Genomic DNA, 22,052 nt, shown 5'->3' with positions numbered 1-22,052 from the left:
ATGTTAATTATGACTCCTAAAAATCACAGAAATGTTAGTCCAGCTTATTCTAATTTCAAAAATCAAAAACCATACACATCTCTTTAATGTTGTGTTCCCCTCTTTGCCCCTTCCATATTTGGCTTAGAATATCCTCTCCCTGCAGGAGGGCAGAGCAGCTGAAGGTACTGTTCCCTTTTCCTGCCTCAGCCCTCATTCACCCCAGGCTGAAAAGTATCCCATAGTCCAAAAGTAGAGGGTCGGTTCCTACTTTGGGGTGTATTTTCTGTTAACTTTCATCGTTTAGAAACAAGGCAGGCTATTTTCTAACCTCTGGAGCAGCATGTGATCCATGGCACATGGTGTAGCCTCTTGCTTTCACTATCTCCTAACATGCCTCTGGGCACTAAGTTATTTTTCTCTTTAGAAGTTCATGGAGTTTCCAAATTCAACCATTCATTAACTGGGCCTGTATTTTATGCTTTGAGAATCTTTAAGCAGGAGAGGATCAATCATTGAAATAGTCCAGCAGAGTAAAAAGGGAAAAATACTTAGAATAAAATGTACATGAACCTGGGCGTGGTGGCCCACGCTTGTAATCCCCGCGCTTGGGAGGCGGAGACAGGAGGGTCGCACAGGTTCTAAGCCAACTGCGCTGGCTTAAGAGACCCTGTTTCCAAATAAAAATATAAAATAGGTCTGGGAGAGTAGCCCGGAGGTAGAAGGGTTTCCAGGAACCCCAGTACCACTTAAAAAAAAAAAAAAAAAAAAAAAAAAAGGTACATGAAAGAATTCTAATGAAGGATATTGATTATAGACATTGTTTGGCATTTTACTTTCTTGAAAAATCTTAGAGAATAATTGTTGCAAAAGTTAATCAAACTACTGGTGGTATTTAGACACTCCAGTCACAAAACAGATTTTTATCTGAATTTACCACTATGAAAACCCTGAAACCAAATGAAATCTTGTTTATTTAGAGTTCCTGCCTTTAGCAGAGTAAGAGAGAGCCCCTGACCTACTGGGGGAAGTTCAAGATAACCAGAAATGGGCTCCTAACATCATCCCATTCATCTTCTTCCATGTGTCTAATGGTAAAACAAGTCAGAGTCAACTGATTTTTTCAAGCTACCTTTCAGTTTGGATGTAGTGCCAAACTGAATAGTGTATCTCTGTTGATGAAGTGAAATATGATTGTTAAATGAAAGCCTTGTTTGTGCTGAAATATCTTAATTCTACAAAGACTGTTTGCAAGGGACTCAAGTTGGTGACCAAATAGGCTTCTCTGTCCAGAAGGCCAGCTGTCTTTCCTCTGCCAAGTAAGGACAGGGGAGTACTCAAAATTTAAAGTTACTTCTTAGTTCTTACCAGGTGGAACAATGCAATCACTAATCAAAGCAGAACCTGATATTCCTAAAATGATTTCCTTAAAGTTCAACCTGAGGTCATAATATAAAAATAAAATGATTCATGTAGACACTAACTTTTGTTTCTCCTATAGGTAATTGAGTTGTTGGATAAATAAGCCAAACATTTTATGCAGCTAAGTTTATTCTCACTACATACATTTAGATGCATAACAGCAATAGAAAGGAAAACAAGACATCCTTGCAGGATGAACCAACTTCTCTGGCTGCCAGAGACTGCTCTCCTTGATGGTGGCAGCGAGCATCTTTTCCTGAAGCCAATGTTAACTGCATTTTACTGGCGGTAAACCCCTGTGTTAGACCTGTAGTAGGTTAAGCCCGGGCAACTAGAGAGCTAACAGTTTGTATTAGTTAAACTGTGCTAATATGAGTTAGGGAAATGTTTTCATGTTGTTCATGAAATCTTGGGTGAAATGAAGTGCCATACGAGAAAAGGACACTTTGGGTATGTTAAGTGGCCAGGAGTAGAGCAGTCCTACAAGTGTCCGCCTTAAATTCATAACACGGATTTAAAAAAGAGTAGCAGTGCCAGCAGTTTATCACCAAGAACTTGTTTTAATGGAGATGGTCTAATGTCCTTCATGCAATCAGACAGACAAACAATGGTCCTAATTAACCATGGTAACCTTCTAACCAGGTGGAAACAAAGGACATGTGGATCTGTGTAGACACCTTGTCAGTGGAGTCACACACGTTGTGAAGGATATAAAAAGGAAGCACCGCACAGTGCTTTAGTCTACAAAGTCCTTAGCCATAGGCATGTTGGCGATTCCCCTTGAGGCTGCCAAGGAGCAGAGAGGAGGTGGCAAGGCTGCGTCTAGCTAGCTGCTTTTAAAAAATAAAAGGAACTTTAAGCATTTTTGCCTTTTCTTCTACATATTCCAATAGAAATGTGACTACAAATCATTACAAAACCATCTTTTAGGCAATGTATAGTTCACTGAGATTTCTCAGACCTGAATACATCGTGACATAATATCCAGTAGAGATAATATATTAACACAATAATGCAGTATATTTCAGTAAAAATAGAATAAATAAAATAAAAATATCTTAAGCTGTATTTAACAGGTTAATTAAAAAAATGATACAACATACAAGGCTTAGTGAACGTGGCTGCCTGCTCACCGAATCACAGATATGAAGAATGCATAGATTAACTGAAGTCTCACTAAGATTGTAGGTAAAACATCGACATCCTTTCACAAATACATACATACCTTCATACATACTTTTTGGCCATGGCAGAAAGTGTCTGAACATACTTTTAAACATAATTTTACAAAATTAACCTGCATTTAGTATGCTAAGCTATTTTCAAAAGCAAAAAATCATCTGCAGTAAGGTTTTCAATATGTAAAGGCTATCATTCATCTTACTGTATCTTATAATTGCATATATAAATCAGTTTGCTACTTAAAGCTAGCTCAGTATTCTTGATCCTGAAATCAAACAAATGTATGCCTTAAAAAATGAACATGGGTCTGGCAGAGTTTTCCTGTAGAAAAGCCAACTACTTGCTTAGAGTTTTTGAAGCCTGTCGACCATGAAGATCAAGATGAAAGGTCATCATAAGGGGACTTGGAAAAGCTTCTCACAGGGCACAGTAAGGTTTTCTTAATGCACTGATTTTCAGGATGGCACTGGTTACTTCACATAGAACAGGAAGCAAGGCAGAAGTATAGCGCTTTGCTCACAGAGCATCATCTCTGTCATGATGTTAGGGTGCCAGCAAACAGTTCTGGTCCCTGCGCCTTCCCCTCCATGTTCTCTGGTGGATAAGTGCCAAGAGTTAGGAATCTCTACCACAAGCAACACTGCCTCTGGAAAATCTCACCGAGCATGCACAGGCTGCACTGCATGTGGACACCTGTCCTCTGCCACGCCTGCTGCAGCACATGGTCCTGGCCTGAGAGGGCGATGGTTTTATGATTTTAATGCCATGACAAGTAATTTGGACATATTTCCCTCTTATGTAGGGAACTGTAAGACTGCCCGACAGCCTGTTTCCATGTCTGCCCTTCTTTGTATAAGCCAGGTCATTTGGAAAGGGTCTTGCTGAGCGCAGGCAGCTCAATGCAGGGGGAGCTGAGTTGGGAGGCAGGGCCCTGCTTTCTGGTGCTCTCAGGAGCTTTGGTAGATCTTAGGCCAGCTGATTCAGCCTCTTGGTACTTTGCGTTTTTATTTCTCTGATGTGTCCTAGTACCTCTTCTATCTTATAAGGCTCAAATGTGATAAGAATGTGGAAACCGTTTGACAAGTACAAAGCAGTGTATAAACATAAAGCATTCCTTTCATAAGTGGATGTTGTAAACATTAATTTGACATTAAAGAGTAAACAAGACTAATACCTTGAGTGATCTCCTTCGCAACTTTCTTTTAAAATAATGATGTCAACAAGAGTCTAAACAGGTATATTTTTATAGCTAAGTTTCTTATCTACATAAGAAGAAGAAGAAGGAAAATGCTATTTGGGGGAAATTGTTCAATAGTCCCTTATTCCTATGTCTATTTTTCTCTGATATGAATTTTTTCAATCTTGAAAGTAAAATGGAAAAAATATAAATTTTAAAATATATTGCAGTGTTGGACCTATGCCCTCTTCAAGGAGCCTCAAGGTCTCTGGTCTAATTTCCAAGTCTTTGATCCATCTTGAATTGACTCTTGTGCAGGGTGAGAAAGTGGGATTAATAGTTGAGCCCAATAAATTCTAGTATTAAGTACATAAATGCAAGATTAAACTTAATGTAATTTGTTGCCATGGACAATGTGTGATGGACAGACAGCTTTCTGGGCGAAAAGCATTAGAATAAAATTGAGCTAGATACAGAATTCCAGCAGAACATTTCTAGGATGTGAGATAACAAAAATAAGGTGGTGGTGAAGAACTAAATAACAGTGTACAACAGAGTTATAAATGATGTTTCCTCAACTCCAAATTGCATATTGGCTAATTACCAAGCTAAGGGTGAAAGGTTCAGGAGGGTATTTCATTTCAATGGTTGTGCAGAGAATGGCCATAGTGAACTATAATTCTCTAGCTGCATTGTACAATGTAAGGCAGAAGTTTGAAATATGTCCCACCCAAAATACATTATGATAATCAGTTTGAAAATCATCTGAAAAGAAAGGCTATTTTTTGTTTGATTTTAATTCCTCAAATTTAGTGTTTTGTCAATTTCAAAGTTTCATTTTTTTCCCCAACATCCCCAAAACAGCTGTAGACATGATGTGGTGTCCATGTGTCAGATAGCTCATCAAGGAAAGCTGCCGGTCGGTGTCTATATTGATGCCTACAGCCAATTTGGTCAACCAGTAGGTTGAATTTTATGAAAAACTCAAACCCAAACTCATCCTTGTATTTTTACAGCAATTCAATGGTATCTGCTATGCAATGTCTAAATGTTTCCAATGTTGAAAACAGGGCCAAGTGCTGTAGGACCCAAAGGTTGCTTGTGACAGATCCAGTGGCGAGGGCAGCGAAATGAACTCGGGCCTCATCCACCCCATGGACGCGGCATTAGTTCACTGGGAAGCGCGGCCACGTCCTTCTGTGCGCGCGCGTTGGTCCAGTCACGTTGGCGGTATTTACAAGAAGACCTTCCGCGTCTCGTGATGTAGCTTACTGACAGCAAAAAAAATTACTCATGCTTCTTTTCATATCACATGGTGGTGGCAAGACGAGAGAACATGCTTGTCTAACACTGTTTGGTTACGGAAAAATTCTCTGAAGACCAGGCGTCAGCAGCTGAATGGAAGGCCGAAAGTCAGTTTTCATTAGTGTAGCCATTCAGTCTTCCGGTGAGGATGACAGTGTCCTTGAACAGGGGCGGCTATGGCGTATCTGTGACGGGGCGTTTCTGTTTCAAAGTGTCAATGAGGGATAAGACCCCGCGTTTTACATTGGTTGTGACTCTTCTGGTCACTGAGTCTGCTGGTGGAGGAGGTGGCCGAACCTTCTGAGAAGGTGGCCTGGCCACCAAGCACTTCTGATATCGTAACTGGAATAAAACACAAAAAAGTTTTAAGGTAACAAATCATGTATTATTTCTTCCTATTTAGCAAGAGTAATTCCTTACCAATGGCACTGACTCTCCAAAGTCAAAGACCTAGCTCCCAACCAAACACAAATCCAAGAGTCCCCCCCCCCCGCCCCACCCCGGTAGTCCTGGGGATTGAACCCAGGGGCATTCTACCTCTTAGCTATACTTCCAACCCTATTTTATTTTGAAATAGGATCTCATTAGGTTGCAGAGGTCCTCACTAAATTGCTGAGGCTGGCAGGGAACTTTCGATCCTCCTGTCTCAGCCTCCAAGTACGGGGATTATGGGCGTGTACCACCATGCCCAGCTTATTCTTAACATGGGTGTTAAGTTCTTCTAAAGGATCGCTGAGCTCCCAAAGTGTTCTGCCTTTTGCCCACTTCCCTTCCATGCATATTCACTCTCTCCACTGATAGGCTGCAATGACCATGCCCCATAGCCAGTGACGTAATGAAAACAGAAAGGGATGGACTACATCATTCATCAGAGACACGTACAGCTGCGCAAGTGCTCATGGCCCACTCAGATGGCTTAGCAGAAAGGGCACAGTGTGAATCCATGGTCCGTGTTCTGACAGTGATTCCCCAGGCAGTTACTCAATCTCCCCAAGACTCAGTTTCTACAACTATAAAGTGGCTGGAAAATAAGGACCTTTATTATGACTTGGAAAAGGTACACCGTGGAATGCCTACAATCAGCCTAGCAATAAAAAATGTTTGTTCCTGTCTCTTATTTCCTGATATTTTTAAGACGTATTAAGATTCCAGGTTACATTTTATATTCAAGTCTAAATACAAATGGATTAATTTTTAAGAATCCATTAGCACTGGCACCATGAATAATCTCTATCCTTCAGAAATATAAGAGCTAGGCGTGGTGGTGCATGCTGATAATCCCAGTATTTGGGAGGCTGAGACAGGAGGATTACAGGTTCAAGGACTGCCTCAGCCACTCAAATGAGACCTTGTTTCAAAACTAAAAAATAAAATAGGGGCTGGGGGTGTTGCACAGAGGTAGAATGCCCCTGGGTTCAATCCTCAGTACTACAAGAAAAAAAGAAATAAAACAACATAAGCCTGTTTTTACATTAACAGGAAGATAATTCTTACATAGCTGATTTAAAAAATAGATTTAAATATTTATAGATTTCTTGGCAGAGTTATGGAACGTGTTAATGTGTCTCTCTAAAAAGCATTAAGTATCTACAGCAGGACTCTGGAGAAAGGGGGGCCACAACAACCTATCATCCACAGGCTACAAAACTGACCCCTTTCAACTCAATCATATGAACAGAGGTGTTTTACTCTATGTTCTGCATAAGGCATCTGGTTAGATCCCCACGGCAACTCAAACCACACATATCTAAGGCATGAATTAATAGCTAGATAGGTTGAGGCAATTCGGGGCTCTGGACTGGGGATTTCAAAGAGGAGTTTAGTATGTACAGAGCAAACCAAAATTGTACCCATTAAAAGGATCTCTAACTGGGCGTGGTGGCGCACACTTGTAATCCCCGCGCTTGGGAGGCTGAGACAGGAAGATCGCGCGGTTCGAAGCCAGCCTCTGCTGGCTTAAGAGACCCTGTTTCCAAATAAAAAATAGGTATAGGAGTATAGCCCAGAGGTAGAAGGCCTCTGGGTTCCATCCCCAATACCACACACACACACACACACACACACACACACACACACACACACGATCTCTCTTCATTCTAAATTTCACTAAAATATCTTTAGTTGGGCCCATGCCATATAGCTGCAAAATATACCTAAAAATTAAGTAAATTACACAGAATGTGTACCATATTTCAGATAGTATAAATTCATGCCTAGGTATTTCAGATGAAGAATTATGCACACTTGGTAAAGAAAATCACTGCTTTAGCACACCTGGACTCAGAGTAGGATGGGACACTTGGATTGTATCCATGTGTTGGCTAAGCCATTCCAACTGGCTGCACTGAGGAAGCAAATGAGGAAAAGTTATTTCCAAGAGGAAACAGGAGTCTGGGAATCAGGAAACAAACTGTAGCCAGTGCTGAAGCTACTTATTGTCATTAGCATTTAAAATGTATAATTAAGGCGGAAAGCCATTCATTTTATGGCCCTAGCCATCTGTTACTCTCAGTTTCAATTTCATAAAGTATTGCGATTGTCATTACGCATTTTTGCTTGACAGAAATCGCGTGTTCTCCGTTTGCTTCGTGTAGCCCTTGACCCCATTCCTAATTCCCTACTTCTGGTTCATCCATTCAGCTTGAGTCCTCCGAGCCCCTCTTTCCCATCCATCCAATCCTACACATAAATGGGAGATAGAATCCTGGCTCCACTGTACTTGAGTGGAAATGATAACTCTTACAAGGTGCTGTGGGAAGCAGGGGACCGGATGCGGGGTGCAATCACCAGGCCCCGACTCCTACCCTCTCTATGTCAAAGGTGTCTTTTAAGCTGGGTGTGATGGTGCATGCTTGTAATGCAAGTACTTGGGAGGGTGAGACAGGAGTATTGCATGTTCAAGGCCAGCCTCAGCAACTTAGCAAGACCTTGTTTCAAATACAAATGAAAAAGGGCTTGGGGTGTAGCTCAGAGGTAGAATACCTCTTGGGTTCCATCCTCAGTACCCTCCTCCCCCCAAAAAGGAATTTTTTAAGGTAAAAGTCAATTTGCTCTTTTCCTTAAGCAGAGCACTGTACAGAAAAAGGCAGCAAACAAAAACAGGAGTGTGCCTCCACTTGCCCGGCCGCAGCTCTACCTGTTCTTGGTTCTTCGCACCTCTGGCTTGTCTCAAAGTGGAAAGTCTCTAAGGAAACAGAGGCCAGGTGCCTCCTCTAGGTTCTCCATCTACCACGATTTTCTGAAATACCACGTCCAACTCCAGTCCTGTGCTGCTTAATGACAACAGGGTAGTACTTCTGAGAAATATGTAAGGCGATTTCATCCTTGTGCAAACACCATGGAGTGCGTTTACACAGTCTACGACACACCTGAGCTGTGTGGATGGCCTCTGGCTCCGAGGCTGCAAACCTGTGCTGCATGTGGCTGTACTGAGACCACAGCAATGGCCACACAGTGGCATCTGGATATTTGTGTATCTAAACATGGGTACAGTAAGCCAGGTGTGGTGGTGATTGCCTGTTGGACCAGTATGTGGGAGACTGAGACAGGGAGATTGCAGGTTGAGGCCGGACTCAGGGCTGGGGGTACATATAGCTCAGCAGTAGAATGCCCCTGGTTCGATCCCCAGTCACACACACACACACACACACACACACACACACACACACGGGGTAGAGTAAAAATAAGGTGTCAGAGATTTTAAAAAAAATGGTCTACCTGCAACGAGTACTAAAGAACACTTAGGGTGAAGTGGGCTGGCAGGACAGGAAGCTGCCTGGGGTGAGTCCTCGGTTAGCAGAGGTGGCAGCCCAGGGCATGACTGTGGACTACGTCACCACTGTACACTCAAGGCCACACTAAGTGTGTTAAAAATCTTACTTAGCAATAATTAACCTCCTTGGCTTACTATGACTTTTTTGCTTTATAAACTAGTTTTTAACTTTTTTTTTTTTTTGGTGGTACTGGGGTTCCTGAAAGCCCTTCCACCTCCGGGCTACATTCCCACAGGCTACACTCCCAGACCTATTTTATACTTTTTTATGTGGAAACAGGGTCTCCTAAGCCAGCGCAGCTGGCTTCGAACCTGCGCGATCCTCCTGTCTCCGCCTCCCAAGTGCAGGGATTAGGAGCGTGCGCCACCACGCCTGGCCTAGTTTTTAACTTTTTGACTCTTTTGTAATGACACTTAAGATTAAGATACTACAAGCTGTGTGTGTGTGTGTGTGTGTGTGTGTGTGTGTGTGTGTGTGTATTACTGAGGATTGAAACTGGGGGCATTCTACTTCTAAGCCGCACCCCCAGCCCTATTTCATTTTTATTTTGAAATAGGATCTCACTAAATTACTAAAGGCCTCACTAAGCTGCTGAGGCTGGCTGAGAACCTGTGATCCTCCTGTCTCACCCTCCCAAGTACTGGGATCACAGGCATGTGCCACCAAACCCAGATAGCTCCTCCAGTTTTACTAGAACTTTCTCAGTGTCTGTTACACCATATGTGCCCAAAGGGTATTTATTAATGAAACACACACAGGGTGAAAAACACCTGGCTTTGTCATCTGGCAGCGCGGAGTTGATCCCAGGCTCAGTCACTCACTAACTCTGAGCCCGGGGACCCTCTAACTCCTCTGAGCTCGTGACTACCTGATGGGGTCATTGTGAGAAGACATAAAGTAAATAAAATGGGTAAGAACAATGCACTTAAACTACCCGTGAAATAAAAATCACTCTGTGCATTTCTTCTTAGAGTACTGAGTCGAAGGCAAACACTGAGAGCACCCCATGACCGATTTCCTGATCACAGACTGAAGCGAGTGTGGGATGGAGAGTGAGCCATCCTCAAAGTGTGCAGCTCTGAAGACCATCCCTGTGGTTGTTCCCGGACTCCCTACACAACTTGGCTCCACCTGCAACTGCACTCAAGAGCCCTGGCCTCTTGAAAGGCAACCTGCTCGGCCTGACTGATTCTGCCCACGGGAGGGAGAGTGCTAAGAAGCAAAGCAGGACTTTAAGAATTAGTGACTTTTTTCATTTAAGCGAGTAATTCGTTTCTGATATATGGCATATAAGATACAAGCAGGGGCCGGTGCCGGTCACTCACCATGCACGCAGCCTGGACCGCCTCCGACACGTTGCCGGCATTCGGCTCGCACCAGAACACGTGGCACTCGAAGCGCTGGCTCCCGGTGTCCATGATGAAGGCAAAGGTGTGGATGTCCTTCCCGACGCCCATGAAGGACAAGAACCGCACTCGACATTCCACTAAGATGTCCTCTTCATTCTGCAAAAGATATCGCTCAGAAACCTGCTCTCTCTCTAGGGAGCCAGAAAACAAAAACGTCTTTTCAACAAATCACAAAGCCAGCCTCTAGAACCCGGAATTTAAAAAAAAAGAATTTAGAATAAATTCAGAAAGGACTTGAGTCTTTTTAGAAAACTCTGCGTAAGTGTCCAGAGAGGCCATTGCTGCTGTATCTCTCTGCTTGCAGTTGTCTTGTCCTAAATTATGCTCCAGTTGTGGTAAGTGATGTATGTCCAGTTCTCAATCCACCCTACCTGAGTCTGTGAGTTCACTGTGGGGAGGAACAATGTCATATATACTTTTACCTACTCCCAATGAGGGCGCTCAGCGGCTTAAAACCTGCTTGCCCAGGTGAGCCCCAGGGCAGCAGGAGGAAAGGGCTCACTGTATCTTCATCCTGTTCTTCTACCCAGTGGAAATAACACATTGAATCTGATTCCTATCTAAAACCATGCAAAGCAGAAGATTCCACATCAACCAATCTCTTAAATCATCTCCCCCTCTTTTTTTTTTTTTTTTTGGTGGTACTGGGGTTCCTGGAAGCCCTTCTACCTCCGGGCTACACTCCCAGACCTATTTTTACATTTTTATTTGGAAACAGGGTCTCCTAAGCCAGCGCACGCGGCTGGCTTCCAACCTGCGCAATCCTCCTGTCTCTGCCTCCCAAGCGCGGGGATTACAAGCGTGCGCCACCACGCCCGGCCTTCCCCCTCTTTCAATAACCTGGTATCCACTCCAGGCAGTGGAAAGAAATATCTGAAACGCATGACTGTAAAGACCATATCCTTTTCAACAACCACATGGAACTTCTGAATTAGTTAAATGCAGAATGGGAACTTTCAGAACATCACAACTTTATTTACTAAACATTCTCTCAGGTGCATGGGGAGTGTTTAACAGGCAAACTACGCCAGTCTGAGAGGTCAGGAGAACTTTTCTTTTAGGAGAAATGTGGAAGTTGGGATCTGGCTGAGGGCTGGGCAGGCAAAAGGGTATAGAGAGGAGGGAGCAGCACTGGAAAGGACACTGAGGCAGGAAAGGATGCCATGGCATGCTTGAGGAACGGAAGAAAATCCAGCATGGCACCCCAGAGGCAGGCCTGAGCCACAGAGCACCTACTGCTCTATGGAGGCTGAACTGAGGCTGGAGGTGACCTGCTGGGGACAGAAGCAAGATGAGGTCTTTCAGGACAGGCAGGATCAAAACGTGGGAGACTCTGGAGCTAGATGGCCTGGCTTCGAAGCCTGGCCTGTCCTTCTGACTGTGTTGAGGTTGGCTAAGTTATTTAGTTTCCTGAACCACAGCAGTAGGATAGTGTGGACCCAGGCTAATGCTGGCCTCTGTAAAGATGACCGATGGCCCCCTTCGACGCTGCTAGAGCCAGCCGCTGCCCGGGTCTTCCCTCACAAAAGCATCTGTGCCAGCCCCGGGGCCTCATGGTCCAGTCAACACTGGAGTCCATGAACAGGGGTCAGGTCAAACCTTGGCTCTGTTTCTAAGATTGATGGAGACTGCTGTATCCAAAACCCCCGTGAGCCCGTGCAGGCCAGCATCCTCCACAGCCCCACTCACCTTCTCACTGATGACCGTCACCGTGGCGTCGGCCACGTTCATGTTCACTGACGGCCACTCCTCCCTGTCGGATGAGGTCATGAGGCTCTCTATGGCGCTGTTCAGGGTGTCCATTCCTGCGGAGGTAACAGAGCGTTGAAAAAGTCCTAAAGTTATTTATCTCTCAAATGTGGGCCCGGTTGCCTGATGGATTTTTTTTATACTTCTAGAAGACAATTTATCACTTTAGTCTCATGTTTGCTTGAAAAGAAATGACAGTTTTTCCAGCAGAAAGAAGGGCCATGAGCTCTACCAGAGATCTGGGGTGGGGCGTCCCATCTCGTGAGATGATGGAACTCCAGTTTCTTTCTTTCTACAGGATTCCTGGCACTGGGGGTATGGACAGCACCCAGCAAATGCTGCCCTTGTCCACACCCGGGGCCTTGGGAAGGGACAGCAGAGCCAGTGTCTGCCAGAGTACCTCTGCCTCCTGCCTCCTACTTGACTTTAAGTACGGCCAAACCTCATGGCCTTTTTGCATGAGTAAGTAGTACCTGAGAGACAGTGGGATCCCTTTGCTGAGCGTTCCCACAGGCTTTTTGGGGAAGCTAGGAGCAGGAGTAACAACATTAATGTGATATGACTCATAAAGAATGTGCTCACTTAAAAGTGCAACTCTGGTTTTTAGTATATTCACAGAGTGCAGCCATTACCCAAATCATCTTTAGAATATTTTCATCCACCCAAGAAGAAGCCCTGCACCCTTCAGGAGCCACCCTCCATTTCCTCACCTCTAGCCCCAGGCGACCCTTACTTGCTTCTGCCTTGAGAGATCTGCCCATTCTGAACATTCCATATAAGTGGAATCCTATGGTATGTGGGTTTTGAGTGGCTCCTTTCACTTAACTTCATGTTTTCAAGGCCCATCTACACTGTAGCCTGTTTCAGTATTTAATTCGCCAAATAAAATTCCATTCATTATATCACATTTTCATTGACCCATTTGTCATTTAATGGACATTTGGATTGTTTCCATTTTTTTTTAACTACTATGAATAAGGCGGCTTGAACATCTGTGCACAAGTTTTATGTAGACAGATGTTTTCGTTTCTCTTGGGCACATGTGCAAGAGCAGAATTGCTGGATCAAAGGAAACTATGTTTAGCCTTTTGAAGAAGTGCCAGGCTGCCCTCCACAGCATCATTCCACGCTGTGTGAGGACTTTGACCTCCATGGTCTCCTCTGGCCAGGCGAAGGCCACATCTCCTCACCTCTGGCTCAGCTTAAAGGGCAACTCAGTTCTGCCACTGGGAATTGAGCTGAGGGCTGTGGGTGCCATTACTGGGTCACAGTTTAAAAGATGACACGAGGGCTCTTCAGTCCTTTCTCCCTGAGCCTGAGATGGGAGCTCCAAAGGAGAAAGGCAGAGCACCCCCGTAGTCCCACATCACACATCTCCACAAGAAAGCACCTCTGTCTTGTTAAAGTCCCTGTGCACTGGGGACTGCGATCACATCAGCGTAGCTTGCCCTCTAAGGCTCATGGAAGAGGATGGTTTCGGTGCTCTTGCTGATGACAGCAAGAGGGCTTGATTCAAGGCAAGGGAGTGACACAGCAGACCTCATCCCCTTGGGAGGGGGAACACTTCCCTGAACACTTGTGATGTGGAAAGACGACGGAGGTTTTACGTACCAACAGGTCTGTCGACAGGTAACATGCCCAGGTACTGCACGTGGAACTTCTGGACCAGCTCAGTCTTTGGTGTCGGGAAATCTACTGTAGGGAACAAAAGCAACCCATCTCTCTCAGTGGTTCCAGCAAATGAGGAAAAAACAGTCCTCAGTCTGCATCTGGAAGGCCCACCTGCGCCACAGTGTCCTGTTCCTGAACTATCTATTAGAACAGCATTTCTTAGTCCAAGCAATGGGGCTGTCAGGAAAAACCCTATTTGCCTTTCATTTCAAAGTAGGAAAGCATTCAAAGGCAGAAGCTTTCTGCCTTTGGTATGCAGAACTCCTGCTGTCTCTGATATGGGATAAGAAACAGCTTTGGGTACCCTGTTTGTTAGGTGTGGTTGATGCCCAGCGAAATTTTGTTCACAAAGGGGACAGTCAAAGACACAGAAAATATAATAGGTGATCCTCTCAATAATGATCCACATGTTTTTAAACTACTAGGTCCTTAGTCCAGATTGAACATGAATGATAAAGATGATATTCTTTGATCTTGTCCACTAGCAGCAAACCCTCTACCCTCTGTTCTAACACCACCGACATGAAATCAGCCCTGCGCCCCAAGGTGCACGCTCAACTTGTGTCTGTTGAGTTGCGTTTGCTTTTTTAAGAAGGGTCAAAATACCAGAGAACCACCTGAAGCCCTCTGGTCTTTCTTTTTTGGTGGCACTGGGGATTGAGCCCAGGGCACCTCTACCTCTGAGAGATACCCCCAGTCCTTTTTATTTGAGAATAAGGTCTTGCTTAGTTGCCCAGGCTGGTCTGGAACTGTGATCCTCCAGTTGGTAGGATTGTAGGCATGTGTCACTGTGTCCAGCTGACCTCTGGATTCTTTCCACAGCGAAGGGAGAGACGCCTCTGGCCTACCTTGCAAAGGGACATCCAGATTCACGTTGGTCCTTTCCTGTAAGGAGCTGCAGGCCAGGGCTTTGGCATTCTTCCGTTCGGCCATAATCTAAAGGTTAAGTGAAAACAGGGCTTTGGGGTGTGGTTGCAGGGTCCCATGTCCTCAGTGTGTTCAGCTAGCAAGACGGAGCTGACTACACTTGCATGTTAAACTAACTTTTGTCATATGTGTGTGTGGGGTTACTGGGGATCAAATCCAGGGGCATTCTACGTCTGAGTCCCACCCCGAGTCCTTTTTATTTTGAAACAAGGTCTCACTCAGTTGCTGAGGCTGGCATTGAAGCTGTGGTTCTCCTGTCTCAGTCTCCCAGGTACTGGGCTTACAGATGCGTACCACTATGCCCGGCTTGAAGTCGAGTATTCACAGCACTTACTCTGTGCCAGGCCAGGTTCTGGGGGCTTTACGCTAGAACACAAGCTCCAACGGGTCAGGATAGTTTTCTGTTTTGGAGACTGCTATCTCCCAGTGCTTGCAACAGCACCTAGTTCATAGATGACATTTGACTGTATTTGTTGCATGAATGAAGGAGGAAAACAAAACCTAGGGGAGGGGTACAACATGCCGCACACAGTGTAGACATGCTCCAGTCCCGCCAGTGCAAGGACATGAACACAGGCAGGAGAAACGTGGCAGCTTCTAGACCAACACCCGTCCTGCACAACCCTGGCGCATGGTCAGAGCAGCGGACTGGTGGATAGCTTCACGCTGGGGGCAGGGACAGCTCCTGGCCTTGCCCCTGTGGCTGAGTCACCAGGCCGCGCCATGGCTGTGGCTTGGGCTAGCTCTCACTAGGTCTGGAGGAATTGCAGGAGAGAGATTGGATCATGACATCAGCCTGAACTAAAAGGTGACATTCAATGGCAGTGATGGCGTTGTTCATATACAACCACACAAGTTTGGGAAATGTATAGGCCTGGCTGCAGAAGCTGGTAACAGTGTCCAGGGGGTTTGGCTGACCACCACTGGAATGATATGACCACTAAGAGCACCGAGCACCCCAATACTATGCCTTGGAGGGCAAAGCACAGAGAAGCCCACAGTCTGCTCTCAGCTAGTTCCGTTTTGGAATACCACATTCCTTTGGGGGACTCCTCAGTATGTACTCAGAGAAGCTGGTTTGGGGCCCGCTACAGCCGTGGCACACACGAGGCTTCTCATGTCTGCAGGGCAGCCCATCAGGGACCACCAGAGGACCCCTCTCTGCTGCTGCACACTGTGGAGGTCAAGAAAGTACTTGGAGGTTTGAGGGAGGAAAATGTCAGGTCAACACAAGAAAGAACTCAAAAAGCCAGAGCTGCCCAATAGTGGTCAGTCTCTGGGAAATGAGACCCCTCTCCATAAGTCCAGGGAGGTGCCGGGCAGCGGGGTCTACGGGGAACACTGGAAGCAGGGAGTGAGGCTGGACTGGCGGCGCCATATGTAGTTAGGCCTGCAATGTGAGTATCTGTACTGAACATGGAGAGATCGAGCAGTAGTTACTGTAAGTAATGTGGAGATGATTTAAAGTATATAGGGGGCACACGTAAGTTATATGCTAATATTACACCATCTTATTCAGGATTTCAACCTCCAAGGACTTCGGTATCTGCCAGGGCACGGTTACCAATCCCCTGTGGATTCCCAAGGACCGCTCGGCCTTAATGACAATCTGCTCCCTCCTTCCTGAGTTTGAGCTCCAGGTCGGCTCCCCTGCCTTTTATATCTTTTATCTGCTCAAACATGGAAAAGAAAGAGAGATGTAGACCGCTGTGGCCGGACCCACCTTACCTTGGAACAGATTTCGTGCAGACTCGTGGCGATGGCTTTTGCGGGGGTGTCACATCGAAATACATGACATTTCAAAATCCTCGTATCTTTGTCTCTTGCTACGTAAGCAAAATCTCTGTACGAACAAAATTTATCGGTACATTAGAAAAGGGAAACTTTCACCAACAGATATTTTAGTTATGAATGTTAACTGAGCTAGCAGCCAGCGTGTCAGTGGTGAAGAGTGTGTACAATGATTAAAAAACAAAAACAAAAACAAAAGACAGCTACAGACAACAGAGGCACGATTTTGTGGGTATTAGGAATTCATTTCTAAGTAACACAACTACAGTGTCCTCCAGACCCAGTTTGTCAAACTCCTAGAACAGCCAACAAGCCCTGAATAAACACTGAAGTTTGCAGAGCCCTTCCTTCTAGTGTGATGACAAATCTTAAAACCACACGTCAGCGTGTGGACCGCGTGAGTGATGTACGATACACACGGCAGGGAGCAGCGCGGAAGCAACACAATAGGCTCTGACGTGTAAACATGTGCAGAGATCGCGCCAGGCGCACAGCTGCTGCAGAAAGCGGATCCATTAGGAGGGCAGTAGACAGACACCGCGGGCCGGAATCCCCTCAAAGCATCAGGTTCTGCTCAACCCCCCTTGACCTCCAGCTCTCAGGGCTACGGGTGGCGGCACCATCACCATCGCGCTGGCTGGATCCTGGGAGCTCGGTCACTGCTGAGAGCCAGCGGCTGCTGCTGGATTTCAGCGAGTGTTTTACGGATAAAGAAGATATCGACTATGACATTACCGGGCTTCAAAAGAACTATAGGATATGACTAAATCTCTCCCTGTTATTATTGGAGGATAGCAGTTCAAAGCTCAAAGTGTTTATGAAAAATAAATGCCCAGCTTTACTAACATGTGATCAGGCATCACAATGACTGATTTGCAGATGATCAGTCAAGCCAGGCACTGTCTGTAGATGGGAGTATGGATGCATTTATTTTCAGATTATTTCTTTCTTTCTTTTCTTTTTTGTTTTTTTTGTGGGTCTGGGGATGGAGCCCAGGGGAATTGGGAATTCGACCTCCGAGCTACACCCCCTGCTCTGTTTTTTTATGCTTTATTTTGAAACAGTGTATCACTAAGTTACAATGGTCCTCACTAATTAGCTGAGGCTGTCTGTGAACCGAGATCCTCCTGTCTCAGCCTCCCAAATGCTGGGATTACAAGCGTGCGCCACTACGCCTGGCTAGATTATTTCCTTGGTGTAAGAATGGGCCGTCTTTCTATTGACTATGATAGATCTTTTCCCCAAGATAGTTGAGGTTTCCTTGGGAAGAAGCAAGGATTTAACACTGGAGGCAACATCGAGACCATCTGAGGAGACAGATGACTGGCCAGAAGTCTGCCCACTGGCCCTGCCATGCTCGGGGCAGCCTGCGGGGGGCTTCTGGACCCCAGGCTCCAGGCGAGGACATCTTGACCTGCCTGTTACATGGGCACTTGAGCTCAGCCTGTCCACACCTGACCTTCACCTGCCTCTTCTGGCCTCTCTCAGCTGGTGTCCTCCATGCGAGAACCAGGAGCCTCCTCCCAACCCTGTGCTGGGCCTACTGAGCCTCCTGCAGATCCCCTGGGCCCCCTTCCCTTGCCAGCCCCTCCAGCATTCTAAGCAGGTTCTCACTCCCACCCCCACACTGCTGGGGGCTCAGCTGGAGCTGGGGTGCGCCCCTTTCTGGAGCGCCCACAGGTCCCTGTCTGCTGCACTCACCGCCGGGTACCAGAGGGTCTGTTTTGTCTTCCCTTGACAGACACAGCAGATAAGAGGGTTTGTGCCTTATTCACCCCCAGTGCTGGTCCAGGCCTGGCCTTAATGGTCCTAGTAATGTCTGTTGTCCGCATGCCCCTTTCTCCAGGTCAGAGGCGTGACCGGCCTCCATGGTAGTAGGTGGGGAGCACAGCCAGGACTCTGAGGAGCGGTCTTGCTCCACTCCGCTCCCCAGGCCTTTGCACGTCCCCTCCCCCATCTAGGTGATACAAGAGAAACAATGGCAGACCTTGCTCAAGGGGGCCTGGGCTCCCTCCCCCGACCACTGGCCCCAGGTGATCATGAAGTAACACTCATGAGGTATCTCAGCTTATGCACCTCTCTCTTTTCAAACTTTCACGTCCAGCCTCTATTTGTCTAAGGCCAGATCTCTCTGAAGCTCCTTGGGGTCACCCATGGAAAGTCCAAAAACCTTGTCTGGATTTAAAGGATCACAGAATCCCTCCGCCATCTTCCCAGGACTCTTCCTCCAACAGAAGCACGTTTCCTCTGCTCCAGACCTGGTGGGTCTCCTTGTCTATCACAGTGCTGTCTTCCCTTGCTTGGGGACCGCTGGCCTCCCTAAATTCTCCAGAGTGTGGCCACCTCCCCAGGCCCCGGGCCCAACTTCCAGTCTCATTCCTGGTTCTGCTTAGCTAAGAGGTTGACAATGCAAAACTTTCTGAGCCCTGACATGATGCCACTAGAGGAAAATCTCACCCCATGAACCTTAGTTTTATGCACAAAATTATTAAAAAGTATAAGTTACATTCAGGCTACGTGCACCAAGTATATATAAAACTAGAAATAAATTTCATGTTTGGACTTGGGTCCCAACCCCAAGTGATCTCATCATGTATACACAAATATTCCAAAATCTGCTAGGACCACAGAGTGCCCGGGTCCTGGATGGGAGAGGGGAGAGAGAGCAGGTGCTGGAGGGGGCTGCGCTGCAGGATGGACGGTTGGTTGTGAGGGCACCAGGCAGGGTCCCAAAGCAGGTGGACACTTGGTCCTAGGCTCAGGCCTGAGGTCTGGGCAGGAGGGAAACTTGGATCCAGGAGGCAGCTAATCCAGGGAATCAATGAGAGTGGGGAGAATAAGAAAAGAGAAAACAGGGCCTGGTGCCTGAGGGACATTTAACAGCCTTGCTGTGTCAGAAGGACCAAAGAGAAGGCGAGGAAAGTGTTGGGAAGGGGCAGGGAAGGCCCAGTAGAGCTGTGTCCAAAGACATGAAAGCCAGGGTGGTTCTGGGAGGAGGGAGAAGAGGTTCCCAGGGTCAAGGGGTTGAGCAGCAAGCGATAGACTTTTTAGTAACAGGGAGGTTTACAGTGACCTTGGTATCCTGAGCCCTGTCCCTGGAGAAGGAAATATGGGACCCTTATGGCAGAATCCTGGAGTCAAAGGAGCAGAACTAACCCTCTCCTTTAAAATAAAACACTTCTTATTTTGGAACTTTCAAATACACAGCAAAATAGAGAGGCTAAGTACATGAACTCCCATGTCTCATCACCTGGTTCCCGCAGTGATTAAAATGTCACCAACTCCCTTTCTACACAGTTCCACCCCCCCTCCCCTCAATCACTGTTATGATGTTAAAGGCTGTTCTGCTCAAGTGTAAAAGCAATTTAATATTCTCTAATGATTTTCCTGTACTTTGGGGGTGTGGGGGCTGGGAGGATTGCCCCATGGCACACACACCTCACAGCTCAGAGCTTCTGGTAGACAGCGCTAATCTAAACAGCATGATCAGCCCAGGGCCAAGCTTGCAAGCCTGGGAGGGGAGTGCTGGGTGCCTGTGGCCGGCAGGTGTCATGCTGCCTGTTGCAGGGCCGGAGGCGGCCTGATGCAGCCGGCCATGAGTCTGGGGATCTGTAGCAGGGACATATTAGCAGTTACCTGTGAACTCCTGGCCTCCAGAGAGCTCAGGGTCCCATCTCAGAAAGCCGGGCTTCTACACTGCCCCCCAGGTGACTGTGTGCCATGCAGCCCCACATCTTCCATGGATTCGCACCTTATCTAGCTGGTTCAGACTTCCACCGAGTCCTAGAAGGAACATGGCATCTATGCGCCCACACAATCTTCTAGAGGTCTGTCTGAGATGGTCTGTGTGCCCCTCGGCAGCAGGAACCATTTCTGTTCTCTGCTGCTCCAGGTCACACCACATACAAAGCAGAAGCAGGAGCTCTCTGTAAAAAGAGGTGTGGGGCTGGTCGTCTGCTCGCAGACACGCAGTCCCTCTCTGTTTCTGTCAGCCTGGGAACCAGGATGTCTTCTTCCACCAACTAGGACGTGGAAGGTTTGTAGCCACAGCCTCCTGTGTCTCCCCCTCACGCTCCAACAGCAGCTAGCACCAGGAATCCATTACCTTTGCCATTTGATTACTGCGCCCTCGTGTTTCCAACTCGTTTTGGTCTTGTCCTTTGGCTGTTCCCTCTAGTAATTATTTCCCCAGAGGACCAGCTTTGAGTTCTGCTGGAGAAAAGTGTCAGCGCTAAGACATCTTTGACAGCCTCGAATTTCTTAATGGCAAAGAAAAAGGCCCAAAGATTGCTTTCACTGTTCTCAGTGGTGCAGCATTCTGCTCTCCTATAGCAGCTTGGTCCATTTTTATGGAATGAACAACTCTTTATTCAAATGGCTTCTATTAAAGAACAGCCAAGACGGAACAATTCACCCTCCCTAAATCTCTCCCCTATAGGACTCTCTAAGTAAGCGGAATTTGCTTCTGTGTTTATGTCTCCTCTAGATGAATTTAAGAGGCACCTACAGACCCCTAAGCTGTTAAATAGGCTAAAATTTTAAAGCCCCTTCTATGGCAGCCCTGGCAGGAGGTACTTGGAATTGTGCAGGGATATGAAATCTCATTTCCTTAATGAATCAGTCTATCCTCTTGTTGGAAGGCTCCCAGTGAACAAAACTATATATTTTTTCTAAAGGAGAAACTGAAACTTGCCTCTGTGTGACTCTTGCTGGTTGGATCTAGTTTTGCTTTCTGAAGAGGCTGGGACAGGCTTGTCTGTTAGTCCATGTGACTGGCAGGAACTCTCTTCGCCCCTCTCTCTCTCGCCTCACCTCTCTTTTCTATTAGGCTCTCTCTCATTCACTCTATCACCAAATCTCCTCTGTTGGTCTTCCTCACCAAGCCTTCATGACTTGGTAACATCTTTCACATAATTCGTATCTGCACGGGTCAAATATGTGTTTTTATGCAGGAAACTGTGTAGAGTTTGGCACACGCTAGGCATTTGATAGGTGGTTTTTACTACTGTAAGTGGGGGAAAAGAAGTCAAAGAAAAAGCCCACTTGGATACTTGTCTCCTTGTCCACAAGGGAAGTTTTAATAAATATCTGCAATCCTAAGAGGTACCCAGTTGCCCTTCCCCCCACTTATCTTTCTGTTGAAGCTACAAGCCCCCAGAGCTGTTCCGAGCACAGATGGTAGGTCTCACCCATACACAAGGATGAAACCGCGGTAGGTCTCACCCATACACAAGGATGAAACCGCAGCAAGGGGACCCACCCCGAACATCCCGCATCTATCCCTTTTTGGTAAAAGTCTTTCCTTCCTCTTTGCCTCGCCCACCTGGGGCCAGGCACAGGACTGGGCATGGAATTGGGAAAGTGTGTCCACAGGAGCGTATGGTGTAATATAGGGCCCCTGGGCTCTACCAAAATGTGGCTAAGAAGAAAGACAAGGCCTGAGAGGAAAATGAGTGCTAGCTTAAGATAGCCTGCTCTTATTTTCTGATTATTATTTGAAAATTGTGTTTTAGGGGATTGGAGCAGCAGGGGAAGAGGGAGAAAGGGTATGAAAACCCTCATCTTCATAGATGGCTAATTAAGCAAGTTTGTCTGTCTTTGGTGGTATTTTCTTTTACATTCTCCCCAACACTACGTAGGGGTATCCCTAATCTCACAAAAGCCACC

General features: G+C 46.4%; 1 protein-coding gene across 2 annotated transcripts in view; it reads right to left on the bottom strand.

The window, feature by feature from the left end:
- Positions 1-5,239: 5,239 nt before the first annotated feature.
- APBB2 (amyloid beta precursor protein binding family B member 2) overlaps positions 5,240-22,052 on the bottom strand; it is a gene marked incomplete at both ends in the record, with an annotated part of 204,645 nt that continues 187,832 nt past the window's right edge. For both annotated transcript variants that reach the window (XM_080697864.1, XM_080697865.1), the window contains 6 exons: positions 5,240-5,407; positions 10,164-10,343; positions 11,937-12,052; positions 13,608-13,691; positions 14,516-14,603; positions 16,323-16,437. In XM_080697864.1, coding sequence (XP_080553990.1) covers positions 5,240-5,407; positions 10,164-10,343; positions 11,937-12,052; positions 13,608-13,691; positions 14,516-14,603; positions 16,323-16,437 — 751 coding nt within the window. The remainder of the gene's footprint in view (positions 5,408-10,163; positions 10,344-11,936; positions 12,053-13,607; positions 13,692-14,515; positions 14,604-16,322; positions 16,438-22,052) is intronic.

This window comes from Muscardinus avellanarius, assembly GCF_963383645.1.
Source record: "Muscardinus avellanarius genome assembly, chromosome: 6".
Classification (NCBI taxonomy): domain Eukaryota; kingdom Metazoa; phylum Chordata; class Mammalia; order Rodentia; family Gliridae; genus Muscardinus; species Muscardinus avellanarius.
This window is presented reverse-complemented; position numbering and strand designations above follow the sequence as displayed.